The sequence below is a fragment of the Leuciscus leuciscus genome (genome assembly GCF_965113295.1).
Source record: "Leuciscus leuciscus genome assembly, chromosome: 10".
Taxonomy (NCBI): domain Eukaryota; kingdom Metazoa; phylum Chordata; class Actinopteri; order Cypriniformes; family Leuciscidae; genus Leuciscus; species Leuciscus leuciscus.
In genome coordinates, this window is record NC_138734.1 from 43,186,784 (window position 1) to 43,205,003 (window position 18,220).

At 35.0% G+C, this 18,220-nt stretch overlaps 1 protein-coding gene and 1 long non-coding RNA gene across 2 annotated transcripts in view; one reads left to right on the forward strand and one right to left on the reverse strand.

The window, feature by feature from the left end:
* Window positions 1–18,220, forward strand: part of LOC309507942 (xaa-Pro dipeptidase-like) — an 83,927-nt gene that overhangs the window by 31,695 nt on the left and 34,012 nt on the right. The window contains 2 exon segments of the mRNA XM_082182423.1: window positions 890–966; window positions 11,880–11,926. Of these exon segments, the coding sequence (XP_082038549.1) occupies window positions 890–966; window positions 11,880–11,926 (124 nt within the window).
* LOC309507953 lies at window positions 15,440–16,370 on the reverse strand. The gene is made up of 2 exons (XR_014209316.1): window positions 16,251–16,370; window positions 15,440–16,211 (listed from the first exon to the last, which is right to left on the reverse strand). It is a non-coding gene; the product is annotated as an uncharacterized lncRNA (long non-coding RNA).

Below are 18,220 nucleotides of genomic sequence, written 5' to 3' on the forward strand. Positions count from 1 at the left end.
AATGCTGTTCTATTGATCAAAGAATCCTGAAAAACAAAGTAAATCTCGGTTTCCACAAAAATATGAACCGTTTTCAACACTGATAATAATCATAAATGTCACTTGAGCATCAAATCATCATATTAGAATGATTTGTGAAGGATCATGTGACACTGAAGACTGGAGTAATGATGCTGAAAATTCAGCTTTGATCGCAGGAATAAATTACACTTTACTATATATTCACATAGAAAACAGCTGATTTAAATTCTAATAATATGTTGTGATTTTTACTGTATTTTTAATAAAATAAATTCAGCTTTGATCACAGGAATAAATTACATTTTACAATATATTCACATAGAAAACAGCTGATTTAAATTCTAATAATATGTTGTGATTTTTACTGTATTTTTAATAAAATAAATTCAGCTTTGATCACAGGAATAAATTACATTTTACAATATATTCACATAGAAAACAGCTGATTTAAATTCTAATAATATTTTGTGATTTTTTTTAATGTATTTTTAATTAAATTCAGCTTTGATCACAGGAATAAATTACACTTTACTAATATTTTTATATATATATATATATGTGTATTTATTTATTTATTTATTTATTTATTTTATAAAAAATTTAATCCAGTATTTTTGATCAAATAAATGCAGCCTTGGTGAGTTTTACCAACCCCAAACTTTGAAAAGTAGTGTGAACGCTTCTGTTGAACTCTGCATTATTGTATTAAAGGTGTCCGGCAGTTTTTAAGTGTGTAGCTTCATGTTTTGCCTCAACATCTCTTACTCATGGTATAAATCACTGTAACACACAGCCTCTTATTGCTTAAGAGGTTTATCTTCATATGCACATGAATATTCTGCTCATCTCTGTCTCTGTGTGTCTGTAGTCCGTCTGCTAAAGACGGACATGGAGCTGGAAGTCCTGCGCTACACCAACCCCGCATCTCCAGTGAAGCCACAAGAGGTAAAACATCTGTGTGTTTCACTTCCACAAAGCTCAACGCAGCTTTATTAATGAGTGAGGGTGTTCTTGAGCTTTACATGCCCTAAATGCATGCTAAAAAAAAAGCATATAAACTTATTCTTCAAAGTTAAGCAGACTTTAGATGATTGGTAGCATCATAAGCCTTCTATGATCTCCTTGTGCTTTTGATGTTTTAGGAAACGCAGCAGTGTTTTACAGTGAATAGTCTAGTGTGTTGTGTGTAGTAAACTCTTGATGTGAAGCTTCCAAAATCTTAAACCTCGTTTGATCACTATCTAGGCCAGCATTGCATTTATCTTCACTGATACCAGGCAATACCAGAATGCTAAACAGTTGATATTTCAGAAACCTACAGTCCTTCTTCACTATTACAGTAAATGGAAGATTAATAAAAATAGATGATTGTCATGATGGCAGTAATTCATGAAATGGTCAAATGAGGAGCAGAGCTTTATAAACTGTAAAAAAAAATATATATTTTCTTGTTTTCTATTACAAATATCTAAACATTCTTAAATCAAGATATATTTACTTGAGAAGCAAAATGACTGAATATATTATTTTCTACGGTGGCCGAGAGAGCTCAACACGCTGCAACTGAAGAAAACACATGCAAATAGGAAAAAAAAAACACATGCAAATAGGAAAAAAAAAACACATGCAAATAGAAAAAAAACACATGGCAAATAGAAAAAAACACATGCAAATAGAAAAAAAAACACATGCAAATAGAAAAAAATACATGCAAATAAAAAAATACATGCAAATAGAAAAAAACACATGCAAAAAGAACAAAAAACACATGCAAAATAAAAAAAACACATGCAAAAAAGAAAAAAAACACATGCAAATAGAAAAAAAACACATGCAAAAATAAAAAAAACACATGCAAATAGAGAAAAACACATGCAAATAGAAAAAAAACACAGCAAAAAGAAAAAACACATGCAAAAAGAAAAAAACACATGCAAAAAGAAAAAAAAAACACTGCAAATAGAAAAAAACACATGCAAATAGAAAAAAAAACACATGCAAAAATAAAAAAACACATGCAAATAGAAGAAAAACACATGCAAAAATAAAAAAAACACATGCAAAAAGAAAAAAACACATGCAAAAATAAAAAAAAGTAAAAAACACATGCAAAAATAAAAAAACACATGCAAATAGAAGAAAAACACATGCAAAAAGAAGAAAAACACATGCAAAAAGAAGAAAAACACATGCAAAAAGAAAAAAAAAACACATGCATAAAGAAAAAAAACACATGCAACATGCAAATAGAAAAAAACACATGCAAATAGAAAAAAACACCCACAAATTAAGAAAACATTTTCATCAGTTTCACAACACACGTGTGCTCCAAATACTTACAACACAACCAAATACAGAAACGCACTGCAAATAACACAGACCACAACGGAAATGTTTCCAGGGGAACCAAATAAGTGACGAACCCGGCTGGGACGTGCAGCTCAAAAGTCGACTTTATTTTATTTCTTTTAACTTTTTTTGTTGTTGTTGTTGCAAAACATACAGAGATTACATTTTTATGACATACAAATGTATTAACAAGTTCAATGTCATCAGAATACAAATGAGAAAAGAACAATGAGCTGAAAACTAAAATAAATAAATAAAAAAGATAGAGAAAAAGACCATGAGGGAAAGATATGAATCTATACATCAGTTACACTGTACTAATTTTTTCATGTTATGTTAAAATTTTCATAAAGAAAAGTTTCATTGGAAATGTTAGGTAATGTAGGGTCCAAAGTTTTAAAGTTGAGACACTCACACACAGATATATAATGCATATTTTAAAAGCTTTTTTGTAAAAAAAAAATTATATATTTATTTGCAGCCGTTATGTTAAGAGCATTATATTTCTGTCGTAAGAACAGCTATTCAGCTGATGGACACTGTGCTTCGTTGTCATGGGAACATCCCAGGTGAAAATAATGAGGAGATTACGTTGTCTTTCGTTGCTCCCTTCATTAAGTGCGTTCCAAACGGCTACATAATGCACACTAGTGCCCTAATCACTTCAGGGTCCCACTTCAAGAGCTCTACACGTCTGCCCTTCGAAGGGAGCAGGGCATAGGATGCTCTCGAGCTGTAAGCACGTCCCAGCCGGGTTCGTCACTTATTTGGTTCCCCTGGAAACATCTCCGTTGTGGTCTGTGTTATTTGCAGTGCGTTTCTGTATTTGGTTGTGTTATTTGGAGCACACGTGTGTTGTGAAACTGATGAAGATGTTTTCTTCATTTGCGGGTGTTTTTTCTATTTGCATGTGTTTTCTTCAGTTGCTGCGCATTGAGCTCTCTCGGCCACCGTACATTTCTGAAAAAATACATCAAAATTAAGTGAGTTTTTGATTACAACAAGAACAAATGTTTGCCAGTGGGGTCAGAAACATATTCTTGGTTTCCCTTTGAATTCAGATTATTTTTCTGACCCCATTGGCTGATATTTGTTCATGTTTTAAGCACAAACTCACTTAAATTTGTTGCGTTTTTTAGAAAACAAGACTTAATATCATAATAATAAGTAATTTTGCTTCTCAAGTAAATGTATCTTGATTTAAGAATTTGTATGTATTTGTACTAGGCATGCCATGCACGATATATCGGCCACCATACTGGTATCGGCCGATATATGTTCAGTTTTAATGTTATTGTTATTGTTATCGACCCGATGAGAAAATGTGGCCGATATATATTAAAGACGATAAATAATGTATTATTCCCTTCAGCTGAGACACTTCAGATGCGCGCTCGCTGATCAACATGATGGTTTTGAATTGCTTGAAAAATGATTGAAATCACTTCAAAAATGGAAAATACAGAAAAGTACAACGTCCAGCACAAGTCTGTCATATCGGCTGCATAATATTATAATAAGAACATTATAATTGTGTGTTGTGAATTTTAATGGTTAGACTTTTGTTTTTGTAATCAGGCTCTCAACAATTATATGAAAATTTTGATTTAGATTTATCAGCCAATATATCGGTTATCAGCTTTCAAATATAAAGAATTATCAATATCGGTCAAAATGTTTATATCAGTGCATCCATAATTTGTACTGAAAAGCAAGATAAAATGTAAGTAAAAGTAAGAAAATTATTTTTGCAGTGTAACGTATCTCACATATGACCCATTATATCTACACTGTACAAAATATCACTTCATTATATTTTGTTAAATTTTTCCATGGGTTGTTTTGAGTTTTACTTGCTTCCCAAAAGCCGAGCCAATTCAAATACAATGGACAAATCATTTAGACAAATCAAGTTTAGTTAAGTTAAATTTAGTTAAGTTAAAGTTTAGTTTATTAAAATCAAAAAGATTTTTTTTTACAGTGTAGTTTACCTAACAGTTCCTTATTGAATCAGATGCTGAAACAATACAAACAAAAAAATAATGCAATCAAGGCACAATTTGCTCTTGTAAATTACTTTCTAACATAGTCTAAAGTGCAGATCTGTGTCATTAATCATGCAACGCACGCCGCTCTCATAATGTATATTATTCCGCTCGGCTTCCAGATGAACGCAGACTCCTGATAAATGCGCTGTTAGCCGGTATTTATTAAGGGAACATGACGTTTCAAATGTACGGCAGTCGAGCGGCCGACGTGGATAAAACTCTGAGAGACTCAAAATAATTTAATAACCTGAGATTGATGGTGCTGCTTCGTGGCAGAATAAGTTCCTGATATCCAGTAATGAATAAAAAGCCTTTTTAAGAGTGTTGGATATTAATGGGCCAGTCTGTGGTTTTTGTACATGAATTAATACTGTGTGTTTAAGCGAAGATCATATTTATCATAGTAACGACTGGCTTTAACATTGATCGTTACATCATGAGGGATTCTGAACATCGATTCATGTCGCAGTTATTGAGAGATTTCCACACAACACGACTCTTATAGGGAAACAGATTGTTCTTAATGGAATAGATCACTCATAAATTATACTTCTGTCATTATTTACTTCATTTAACTCGTTGTTTTAAAACCTTAAAGTATTTAAACAATTGTTTTTATAGCTGTAAATAATTTTTATAACTAAAAAATGGGTAACTCTTTACTTTAAGCCTTTATATGTAATGCATTATAAAAGTATTTTCAATGCATTGATTATGGCTTGTAATGCACCTTATAATAGTCTCATGAATAATTGTAAACACAGTTTACATTATAATACTTTATAATACTTATGTTAGGCCTTTAGAAAGTATAATGCATTAAATGCATGAGAAACAACCAATGCAAATTTTATAAATGCATTTTAACTTTGATTACAATTATTTATGAAAAGATATAATGCATTCTGATGTACATTATGAATAACTTTCCAATGCATTATAGATAAAGGCTTTACTTCTGGTTACACTTTACTTTATATTTACTTTATAATGCATTCTAAAAGTGTTTGCCTTATAATGCATTGTATGATCTCATGAATAACTGTATGCCATTATAATGCATTATAATACTCATCTATTCATTGTTACACTGAAACACGACAAACAACCAATTTCAGATGTAGCAATGAATGAATCTGCAAATATTACAATGCATTTATCAGTTATTTATGCAAAGATGAAAAATGCATTATAATATACATTCTGAATACCTTTATAATGCATTATACATAAAGGCTTTAAGTAAAATCTTACAGAAATTCCTAGTAAATTTCACAAATGAACACATTAAAATAAACGTGATAATTTTTTTTTTTTTTTTTTTTTTCATAAACTGAAATTGTATTCTCTTTTAAAAAAAACTCCAATAATCTTTGTTTTATTTACAAGTTTATGAACTGTGTATATGGACTGTTTTTTCATACTTTATGCGTTTATGTCCTTTTTTGGAGCTTGACTGAATTTTCAGAATTCCTCTTTTATAACCAAAACAAATAAATAAATCATACAGGTCTCGTTCGACGTGAGCATGAGTAAATCATGACCATTTTCATTGTTGGGTGAACTCTTCCTCTAACACTGTTGAAAAAGATTTCCATCTTCAGGATTCAGCCACGTGTGTAGACGGCATTGTAGAAGCGCAGTGAACGCTTGTCCTTGCATTATCTGAAGAAAATAACCTCAACACCTCATCAAATGGAGAATGGCCTCGGCGGACCGGGTCGATCCTCGGTTGAAGGTCTCAAGGACCGGTTTTGCGGCTCCTTTGAACTCTCATTTCCAGCAACGAAGGCCTCGGCACATATTAACACACATAGGTCTTCATAAGTGCCAGTGTTAGCCAGAGCTGATATAGACAAACATCTCACGCCTCTAACCTCTCGTCTTCCTTTATTACTGGATATTCAGGTTAAGAGGGACATGAGTCACGGCCACAATGGAAACAAATTGTTTTTTGAATGCCGAAATGAGGAACGAGGGATATGGAAGAGTTCACTGTACGGCCACGAGAAACCATTGAGCGGGAAGAGTTTAGACGAGAGTTGAGAATCTAAATCTATTTTTTATTTAGAATCGCTTCCATTTTTTATGACATTCAGTTCCGTTAATGGTTGTGGAGCGTCTCTGTTCGTGTGCTGATGTGGAGGGAACAACGTTTCCAGAGATCTGTCTTCCTCAAAACTCTAAGAGTAATAAATAGATGCTTTAATCGTTACCATTATATCGCCTCTATTATGCAATTTTGGATATTCCCTTTCATGCAGTGTGTAATAGAGCTGTGTGTGAATGTAAAAGTTCTGCAAAGTTTTAAAGATCAAAGTGCAGATAAATGGCATTTTTGTCTCCCAAAAGAAAGAAGTGTAAGAATTGAGAAATTAGAAAACGCCGGACAGTCTGTTTGAAGAGCGACCAGACCCTGAGAGGACATTTGAACTCCCCCTTGTGCACTATCGAGACCTCCGAGTCATCCTAATCTACATTTCATTCCCTCATCCCTCACTCTCTCTCTCACTCATGCTCAGATCACCTGAATTCACCCAAGAAAATATATAGTTTAATGTGAATGATTATCATCGAGTATTGTACATTTTGGTATCATTTGAAATGTCTCAGTGCGACTGGTACAAATGTCTAATTTCCAAATAAGTAAAACAAAAGGTAATAAGTTGTGGTCGACCGATATTGTTTTTTTGATGGCCGATGCCGATGCCAATATCTTAGAGAGCAGGATGGCCGATTGCCGATATAAAGGCGATATTTTTATTATATACTTTATATATCGCAGTCACACGTTTATACAGACTACAAATGCACACTTCACAAGATATCACAGCTGGATTCCATTAAATCTGCAAGGTTTGTGAAATGAAATGTGTATTAGATATTCAGAGATTTGTTAAAATGATGTAGATGCGCATTTGCTGAAAGTTGACGGTAAATGAAATTATTTTAGCCTAATTGTTTGCCTTTTCTGTAACAAATAATATAAAAGCAACACTTTACTTTTTCGCATACCATTTACTTTCTTTGTTTACCAGTTCTGTCTAACAAAGTATTAGATATGACTGACAGAGATCGTAAACTAATGAAGACGGAGAATGTGAGTGATCGCTGTGTGATCAGGCGCTGCTGTTCTCAGCGCCGTCCGTCAAAATAAAAGTCTGGAGTGCCGTCAAAATAAAACCTTTTCATTTATGGAGTCAGATGAAATAACGAGAGAATATATATTCAAATGTATGGCATTTAATCAAAAAATACTTTGCCTCGAGAAAAGACAGAAACACGTAGAGACCTTCCGCGCTGGTCGGATGCCGGACTTTGGGCCGATCGAGCGCGAGCTTACAGAAGCGATTCTGAAGCGATGTGTCGTCAGTAATTCCATTCTCACTTGTAACTAACTAGCATAATGCCAGCCTGTGGTGTTGATTGGCTGAACACGCGCTGTGACGTCTCTTAGCCCCGCCCTCAAACATTGTAGTTTATCTGAGACTGGAAGAGTTTGGTTCGTGTTGTTCGTGTCGAGAAGACGCTGTTTTCTGAGATTGATACGGTAAAACCCACGCCATCGTCACTGTTCGTATCACTGTGATCAAGAGCTGAGATTCAGATATGATAATGAGCGTTTGCTTTCTGACCAATCACAGCAGAGCAGGTCTCAGAGAGGCGGAGCTTAGAGAGACTGAATCCTTGATCAAAGCGTTTCAGACACTGAGAGAAAAGAGCTGATGCTGAAATTACAGTATATGATGATAAAATTTGTGGATGAATGTAATCCATTGTTGTAGGAGACCCCAGAAAGAAAAGTAGGAACCTTTAAAATAGCATAATATGGGCACTTTAAGTGAAATAAAAACCTTGAGTCCCAAGGAATCATGTGGTGTTCCTGGAGTTAGCCATCTTTTTTAGTTATTTTTTTATGCCGTTTCAGTTTCGTCTTCATTAACATATTTTGTTAATATTTCAGAGGTTGTCTGAAAAATTAATGTGTTCTTTCTTAGTTTCATGCACGGTCTAAAATGCTTGTCGGCTCGATTTAAAAAGGTGAGGATCTCAGAGAACAGATTCTGGATCAGTTTTCTCCTCTTTCTCTCTCCGGAGCTTTGACTGAATGTCATATTTCACTCAAAAATGGACATTATTTTTCTTTTGAGGATCTCAGTGGGCATTCAAATAGGCTCAAGTTTCTTTAAGCAAAACATGACTGTCTTTATTTTTGGGGGGTGAAATGTGAGCTGTTCCTGACGGGTTACGTGAGATCCATCTGAATGTGCAGCGGTCTGTCAGTGATGCTTACAGAAGCAACTTTTGCTAGTTTGAAATGTAAATGACCGACTTAAATGCTGATTTTGTCTTTGCGGTGAGGAGAGCTGAGGCGAACGGAGATTAAGAGTTCAGCTCCAGTCCAGAGGCTTTTACTGTTTAATTGAGTCTGACAAGAGCGGACAGCATTTATTTGACCTTTAACCTTACAGATATGAATAATGGACTATATGCAGATGTGGTTTCGAGCATGTAGGGAATGGTGCTAATAATGCCAGAGTCAATGGTTCGATTTTCAGCTTTAATGCACTGCAAGTTGCTCTGAATAAAGGCAAAATGCCAAAATGCATACTGCAAATTTCTGAAGAGAAACTAACATCTTGATGTTCTGTATCAGTTTAGAGATGCATGAAATGCAATGGTTATATATCATCAAATAACATTTGTTTTTTCAATCAATCAAGCATTTTTATATGTTATCCCACACATATAGTGCAGTTTCATTAACTCTATTCAGACAAGACTAGTTTAGGAGGATGCCAGCATAGTAAATTCATGTTTAATGCAGACGCACTTTAATTTCTGGCATAATTTTGTTTTTCTGCCATATTATACCAAATAGAGTGCATTAGTGCGCCCTTTTTTTTTTAGCAGCGCTGGTTCTGGAAGTGTATTTTCCATTCCTTTTTCCCTTAGGGATTTAAAAAAGGTCTTAATGAAAGCGTTATAAGCCATGAACCAAACCAGCTAGCTACCAAGAGATTCACAACACTGCCAACTTTGATTTGAAACAAAAAAGTTTTTTTTTTTTTTTTATCAGACAAAAATACAAAAGTACAAGACTGTGTACTAAACGGCTTTAGTGAGTTAAAGAACTACAATCCCATGAAGCATTGCAGACAGCATAATATGATTAAAAATGATGTAGGTATATAAAACAAAGTATTTTGTGAGCGTAGCGAGATCAACTTGATTACATTCGGAGTGCTTTATTGGAGTGGGCGGAGCTAAAGAGCTCTACTCACCGCTGATTGGTGTAATTTTCTGCACAGCATCATGGGTAATGTAGTTTTTCGCCAGGAATTCCACTGGTAAACATGATTATTTTACAACTAAGCTGAAATAATGCACACTGACAGTTTCAATCTGACAGACTGACAGAATCAAATACCATCGATACGAACCCCGTAGCTCACAGTAAGCCTGTCTTTAAAGGTTTATAAGTTGTTGTTAAAAATCAATTTCACTACTGAGAAAATGTATTGAGTTTTTACTTCTGAAACTAGACTGTTTCACCTGTGGTTCCTCTGCTAACTTGGGATTGAGGTGATTTTAACCAAAGCAGCTTGCTTTGCATTCAAGGTATATATTTTATCGGTGTATGCCTTGTAATCAAACACATGCTCTCTTTAAAATAGGCATGCATTACATTAGATTCTTTAATTGTAACTCATTTAGAGTCATTTAGAAAGCGAATCCCATCCGAATACTGCTACTAACTGATTGAATTCATTTTGTTTTAATAGATTGTTCCTGGTAGACACGTTTTGTAGCCTAGAACAATTCACTAGTATCTCTGCTCACAGCTGAATTAGTTTACTGTATGAATTGCATTGGGTTTCTTGTCACTTGTAGAAGCTCTGACCTTGTGCCCTGCTTTCTTAGTTTTTTTTTTACATGCCTTTAACCCTCTTAATGTTTCTGACCAGATGCATCAGAACACTGGACCTTTTTATATTCGTAATGAGTCATTTATATTCAGCACAGGAAGAACTTAGAGGGACAAATGAGAAGTTAGCATGAGCGTGTCTATCCTCTCGCGGGACGTCATTAAAGCCCAGCGCTCGACACCTGATCCGCTCATTCCCAAACTCCCAGCGCATCCAGGTGATCTTTCTCAGGAGACTCTGAGCGTTTAATGCAGCGCGAGACGAGACAAGGTGTCATTTTTTGCTCCTCCTCGCTCTCTTTTCTCAGAATGATACAGTAAAATTGGTGATATTGTGAAATATTATGACAATTTCAAATAACCATTTTCTATTTGAATGTGTCTAATGAAACTAAACTCTGCATGCTGGAGATAACGACACTAAAAAGTGTAGTGTTTTTGAAAGAAGTCTCTTCTGCTCACCAAGGCTGCATTTATTTGATCAAAAATACAGTAAAAATTGTGAAATATTATTGCAATTTAATAAAGCTGTTTTCTATGTGAATATATAATAAAGTGTAATTTATTCCTGTGATCAAAGCTGAATTTTCAGCATCATTACTCCAGTCTTCAGTGTCACATGATCCTTCACAAATCATTCTAATATGATGATTTGATGCTCAACAAACATTTATGATTATTATCAGTGTTGATTTTTGCGGAAACCGTGATGTATTTTATTTTTTCAGGATTAGAATAGAATCTTTTGTTACATTTTGTAACAGTTCTGTCACCTTCGTTTAATTGAATGCGTCCTTGCTGAATAAAAGTATCAACTTCTTAATACTCAGCAATATTTAGATTATTCAGTGGTTTTTACATGAAATTATGCAGACTTGATTTACTGCTCAAAAAACATTTATGATTATCAATGTTGAAAACTTTGCTTCAGATTATTTATATACAGACCGTGATACATTTTATTTTTTCAGAATTTTTTCAAAAGAACAGAGAACTCATTTCATTTATTTGAAATACAATCCTCTGTAACATTATAAATCTCTTTAGTCACTTGATCAGTTGAATGCATCCTAGCTGAAAGCTATTCTTCTTCTTTATTCATATTCTTTATTCCTATAAGTATCATATTGCCTGTGTCACCCAACACTCCACCATTATTTGAAACAACCTGATCTCCACGTTCTCCCGGGGATCCTTCAGTGCTGCTGTGACTCAGACTCTCGATTAAAATAAAAGCTTCCTAACCTGCAATCATCAAACGGCCCCTCTAATCCGCCCTCGACACACACTCGCACTCGTTCCTCTCCGCCGCGCTGGAAATGACTGTTATCTCATCAAATGGATGAGTCCTTCTGTAATTTGAAGGCAATTGCTGGTCATTTTCAGAGCCATTTTGCGGCTCTCGTTGCGAGAGTTCATCGAGATTATTAGACTGGATCTGGAGAGGGGAAAGGGAATCCCTCAGTGTGATGATGGAGATGGATGGATAATTGAATATTTGATAAAGCTCTGTTATATCTGTTTCCTTGCAGGTGATGAAGCGTGTGAAGCCGGGCCTGAAAGAGTATGAGATGGAGAGGTGAGTATTGATTGTTCGATTGATTTGTTTGATTGATTGAGCTGCCAGTGTCTCAGATTGCATGATTAAATCCTTTCCTGAAGTGAAGCCCTAATGAAGAAACTCACACCCTTTTTTTTCTTTCTGTGAACTCACTGTCAGAGCCAGTCTATGTTTCCGCTGAGAACCAACAAAATGTCTGCTTTACCATCTAAGTGTTTGTTAGGGAGTTTTAGTGCTTTTTAGTGTTTGAACATGAAAAAGTTCTTCTCTATATCAGTGTCAGTGTTTCTGAACTCCTGAAACGCCTCCACTGTAGTCTTGAGTTTCTTCCGGGAACGAACACGTCACAATATTCTTCATTATAATAATTAATGTGCAGAATAAAGGGGCGGGGCCTGGTTGAGTTAGTTAGTAGTGTGTTGAAACTGGCGGTTATGGAAAGGGGCGGGACATTTCCCAAACACACTCGAAGCGCTCGACCAATCACAACACACTGATCCAGCCGACCAATCAGAGCACAGTGTGCTTTTCAGAAGGAGGGGCTTCATAGAGACAGGAAGTAAACAGTGCGTTACTGACAGACTGGGAAGAGAGGAGCCGCAACAATGGAGAATATGAGGAAAATAATCAACATTCAAGCAGGAAAACCTGTTCTAGTAGAGCCTGAAACAACATCAAGACTTTATAAAAGTGCATATAGGTCCTCTTTAACATCCAAAAACATCATTTGTTTTGTGTCAGTATATCATTGCTGTTGTTTTGGAAACTCTACATCCCGCCTCATTGAAATCAACCAGGTTTAATTGATTGTTTTTGTTTTAGATAGTTAGTTATTTTTTTGTGCAAATAATTAATGTGAGATTAATTTGAGGTTGATATTTTGTTATCTTTTTGTAGTGATTTTTTTTGTTGTTTTTTGTTTATTGCTGCTGTTGATCTGTGTTTAAGATTGTCATATAAGTTTTTGTAAGATCGTCTTCGTAATTGTAAGATTTGTTTGTTAATTCTTTTATTCATCAATGACACATTAAATTGATCTAAAGTGACAGTAAAGACATTTATATATATATATATATATTAGAATGATTTGTGAAGGATCATGTGACACTGAAGACTGGAGTAATGATGCTGAAAATTCAGCTTTGATCACAGGAATAAATTACACTTTACTGTATATTCACATAGAAAACAGCTGATTTAAATTCTAATAATATTTAACATTTGACTGTTTTTACTGTATTTTTCATTCATAAATGTAAGCGTTATATGTGTATCTTATAGATTAGCTGTAGTCCTCCTCCACTCTGCAGTTTGCAGGGTTATCTGTGTGAGGTGTTGATCTTCTAGCTGTGATAGTGTTTTGTGTCTGATAAGACCAGTCGACCCGCTCTCTCCTCTCCAAACAAAAGCTCTGATAAGCTGCAGCTTTTTTTTTTTACAGGGATTTTCCCTCAAAATCTTCCGGTCGAGAACCGTAAGATAAGACCGACTCCCTCCGCTTTGTCCTCTAAAGAAGCGTCCGAAGGTCTCGAACGGGTTCGTGCAACAGTGGCTTTCTCCAGACCTTCAGAGATTGTGATGCAAGATCTACTTCCTCTAATCAGCTTTCAGCTCTGGACACACAAGTGCATGCTGGGAAGTGACCTTCTCTCGTGACATCACTCCATTCATCTCTCAGGAGAAGCCAATTTCCGTTCGGTTTCCTCCTAACTTTGGTTTTTTTGGCTGTGAATGTCAGTTTCCTGCAGGGATCATGAGGGTTATTAATGTGAGAGATGCTTTGAGCCTCGTTGTGTGTCACACAGGAGCATTAGACCATTAGAGGCCAGTGACTCACTGATGACTGGACGTAATGAGAGAGATTGGGGCGAACAGGTGTGTGTGTGTGTGTGTGTGTGTGTGTGTGTGTGTGTGTGTGTGTGTGTGTGTGTGTGTGTGTGTGTGTGTGTGTGTGTGTTATAACAGGACAGACCCGCAGGCAAGGTCGTGACTCACAGCGGTCAGCGTTACTCGCACACTCTCTAGGGATGAGCTCAAGTGAGGGGAAACATTTGGCGCTTTTCCACTACACAGTACCAGCTCGCCTCGGCTCGCCTCGACTCGACTCGCCTCGGCTCGGCTCGCTTTTCGCTCCGTTTTCCATTGCAGATAGTACCTCCACAATAGTACCTGGTCGTCATAGCGACGCCGCAGGAAACTGCCGTGACTTAATCTTTTACGCGAGTCGCGCGAGACACACCCGCTACCCACACACACAGGACAATGGAGGAAATCGAGTGTATGCTGTTTTTGGATGTTTTTGTTTTTGTTTTTGCTGTTTTTTATTCAGGATACTCTGTCTGGCGCATGCAATGATGACGCAGTGAATAGTGACGATTCTCTCTGACCAATCAGCAGTCTGCAGTGTTTTCACGTCACATTTTAGTATCGCCTCAGCTCGCTTAGAACCTCGCCGGAGGTGGTACGAAAAAAAGTACCTGGAAGCAGGTACAGGTACAACTTTTACACAGTGGAAAACCAAACAGAGCCGAGCCGAGTCGAGTCGAGGCGAGCCGAGGCGAGCTGGTACTGTGTAGTGGAAAAGCGCCAATTGATGGACTTCTGTTTCCTGCAAGTGGCCTTGGCTTGTTTCGTAAAAGTTTGCAAACAAGTGTCTCAAGTGTGAACCTACACTGCCATTCAAAAGTGTGTGTTTTTTTTTTTACATGTTTTTGAATGAAGGCTCTTCTGCTCAACAAGAGTGTTTTAATTTGATCAAAAACAGTAGGAAATGTGAAACATTTTATTTTTTATTTAAAACCGCTGTTTTCTATGTGAATATATGTTAAAGTGTAATTTATTCCTGTGATCAAAGCTGAATTTATTTAATAAAAAATACAGTAAAAATCACAAAATATTATTAGAATTTAAATCAGCTGTTTTTTTAAGTGAATATACAGTAAAGTGTAATTTATTCCTGTGATCAAAGCTGAATTTACAGCATCATTACTCCAGTCTTCAGTGTCACATGATCCTTCAGAAATCACTCTAATATGATGATTTGATGATCAAAAAACATTTATGATTATTATCGATGTTGAAATCAGTTTTGCTGCTTCAGAATTTTTTTAGAAACTGTGATGCTTTTTATTTTTCAGGATTCTGTGATGAATAGAAAGTTCAAAAGAATTTTTTTTTTTAAATAGCATGTTTTTTTTTACATAATGAATGTATTTACTGTCACTTTTGATCAGTTTAATGCATCCTTGATGAATACAACCAACTTCTTTCAAGAAAAGCAAAACGTACTGACCCGAAACTGTACTGTATTTAGATTATTCAGTGGTTTTTACTTCTGGATGGAACATGATTTTAGATTTTAGATTTTATGATTTTAAACTGAAATTATAGCATATTTATTGTTGTTTGAAGAACAGAACACTGCAACTTAATTTAAACGAACATCCACAAAACAATATTTTTTTATGTTGTAATTGATTGGTTACAGTGGTATTGTTGGTGCTTACTTGCTGTCTGGTTGGTAAAGGAAGATTACAGAAATATATATATTTCTCTCTCTCTCTCTCTCTCTCTCTCTCTCTCTCTCTCTCTCTCTCTCTCTCTCTCTCTCTCTCTCTCTCTCTCTCTCTCTCTCTCTCTCTCTCTCTCTCTCTCTCTCTCTCTCAAAACACACATCTTGCAGTTAACAAACATATAAATAGATGGCATAAAATAACATATAAATGACAGCATAGACGGTGACTTATCTTGAATAAGAAATGTGACCCTGGACCACAAAACCAGTCACATGGGTCAATTTGATGAAATTGAGATTTATACATCATATAAAAGTTGAATAAATAAGCTTTCTATTGATGTATGGTTTGTTAGGATATGACAATATTTGGTCGAGATACAACTATTGAAAATCTGGAATCTGAGGATGCAAAAAAATCAAAACATTGAGAAAATCTCCTTGAAAGTTGTTCATTTATGTTGGCGATTGTGCGGCATTCACTCATAAAAATAAATGTTTTATATATTTACAGTAGGAAATTTACAAAATATCTTCATGGAACATGATCTTTACTTAATATCCTAATGATTTATGTCATAAAAGAAAAATCTATCATTTTGACCCAATCAATGTATTGTTGGCTATTGCCACAGATATACCTGTGCGACTCGAGACTGGTGACGTGATCCAGGGTCACAAATTACTTCAAAAGTATGAGTGTGTGTAGTATGAATGTAATCTGGACGTACTACATTCGCCATGTTGTCATTATCATGTGACCTTCCAGTGTCAGCTGCGTCGCTTCACCTCAAAAAAAAAATAAAAAAATTATATATATATATATACATACATATATACATATATACAGTACAGGTCAAAAGTTTGGACACATTACTATTTTTAATGTTTTTGAAAGAAGTTTCTTCTGCTCATCAAGCCTGCATTTATGTGATCAAAAATACAGAAAAAAAAAAGTAATATTGTGATATATTATTACAATTTAAAATAATTGGTTTTCAATTTATTATACTTTAACTTATCATTTATTTCTGTGATGCAAAGCTGAATTTTCAGGATCATTACTCCAGTCTATCACATGATCCTTTAGAAATCATTCTAATATGATGGTTCATTATCAAAGTTGGAAACAGTTCTGCTGCCTAATATTTTTTTCTTAACTTGTGATACTTTAGGATACTTTGATGAATAAAAAGTAAAAAAAAAAAAAGAAGCAAATGTTTTAAAAATAGAAATCTTTTGTAACAACAATATCCACTACTGGTCAGTCATTTGGGGTCAGTAATATTTTTTCTTTCTTTTTTTGAAATAAATCAATACTTTTATTCAGCAAGGATGTGTTAAATTGATCAAAAGTGATAGTAAAGAAGATTTATATTATTAGAAAATATTTTTTTTATTTTGAATAAATGCAGTTCTTTTTAACCTTTTATTCATCAAATATATTAGTCAGCAGAACTGTGTCCAACACTCATAATAAATCAGAATATTAGAATGATTTCTAAAGGATCATGTGATAGACTGGAGTAATGATCCTGAAAATGCAGCTTTGCATCAAAGGAATAAATTATTTTTTAAAGTATATTCAAATAGAAAATTATTATTTTAAGTTGTAATAATATTTCACAATATTACAGTGTTTTTTTATTTTTTTTATTTTTTATTTTTTTATCAAATAAACGCAGCCTTGATAAGCATTAGAGACTTCTTTCAAAAATATATAAAAAAGTAATGTTTCCAAACTTTTGACCTGTACTGTATATATATATATATATATATATATATATATATATATATATATATATATATATATAGTAGGGAATTATGTGATTATTTTATTCTTTTTTCATAATTTTTTTCATGCATCACATTTTATCATGCATCACAGCATAGACGCTCATTTTTAACACTCATTTTTGCTTCATTACATTTGTAATTACTTATTAAATGAAGCAGCTGATGCCCCTCAGTGGGAATGACTCCGAAATCTGCCGCAAAATTGCTTTTTAGAAATGAAGAGATCTCAGTTTTAGTCGATGTGTAACAGCATAGCATCACTTCTTGGCTGAGGAGTAAATGTAGAGACGATATACATTAAATATTAGATTAATACTGCATTTTCAGTGGTGAGCGGTGACATCACTCTGCAAGCACAGCTAATTACATGAAATCCTTGTTGAGGATGTAACACGTCCTGATTTGCGTTTCTGTGTTTTTAGTGTGTTGTGTTTGTTAGTGCCAAACCTCACGATTAAAACACTGAAAATCTCTTCCTCGCACTGAATGTGCATTAGTGGCGGCTGCTTCCCGTGGGAAAAACCATCCAGGATTTGAGACACTGAATCGATTTAAATTGAGTTTAGTTGCAGAGCCTCTCAGCGCTGCACAATGCTGGAAACTTAATTATTCATCTCTTAACTCCTCTGAGTCGTGCATGTGTGCGGTGGGATGCTTTAATAATGAAATGTTTTCATCTCGTGTAGAGGACGTTTGGAGAACATGCGTTTACTGAACACATGAGGAACATGAGAGGATAGCTAGCAATCGATTTCCTTCGTTTTAAAGCGGTGAATCCCATTCCTTTTGACTCCAAGGCTCCTCGTTGTCCACGAGTGTTCAGAGCTCTCCCTCCAGACCATCATGTGTTTCAAAACCAAATCCTAGTTTCTACACGACTGTTTCACTGGAAGAACGTTGACGGCCAAAGATGATTGTTGTTGCACATTCACTGTTACTGTGACGTTCTTAATTAATCTTTACAAAATGTGTGTCATTAGAAAGATTTAGGACTCTAGTTT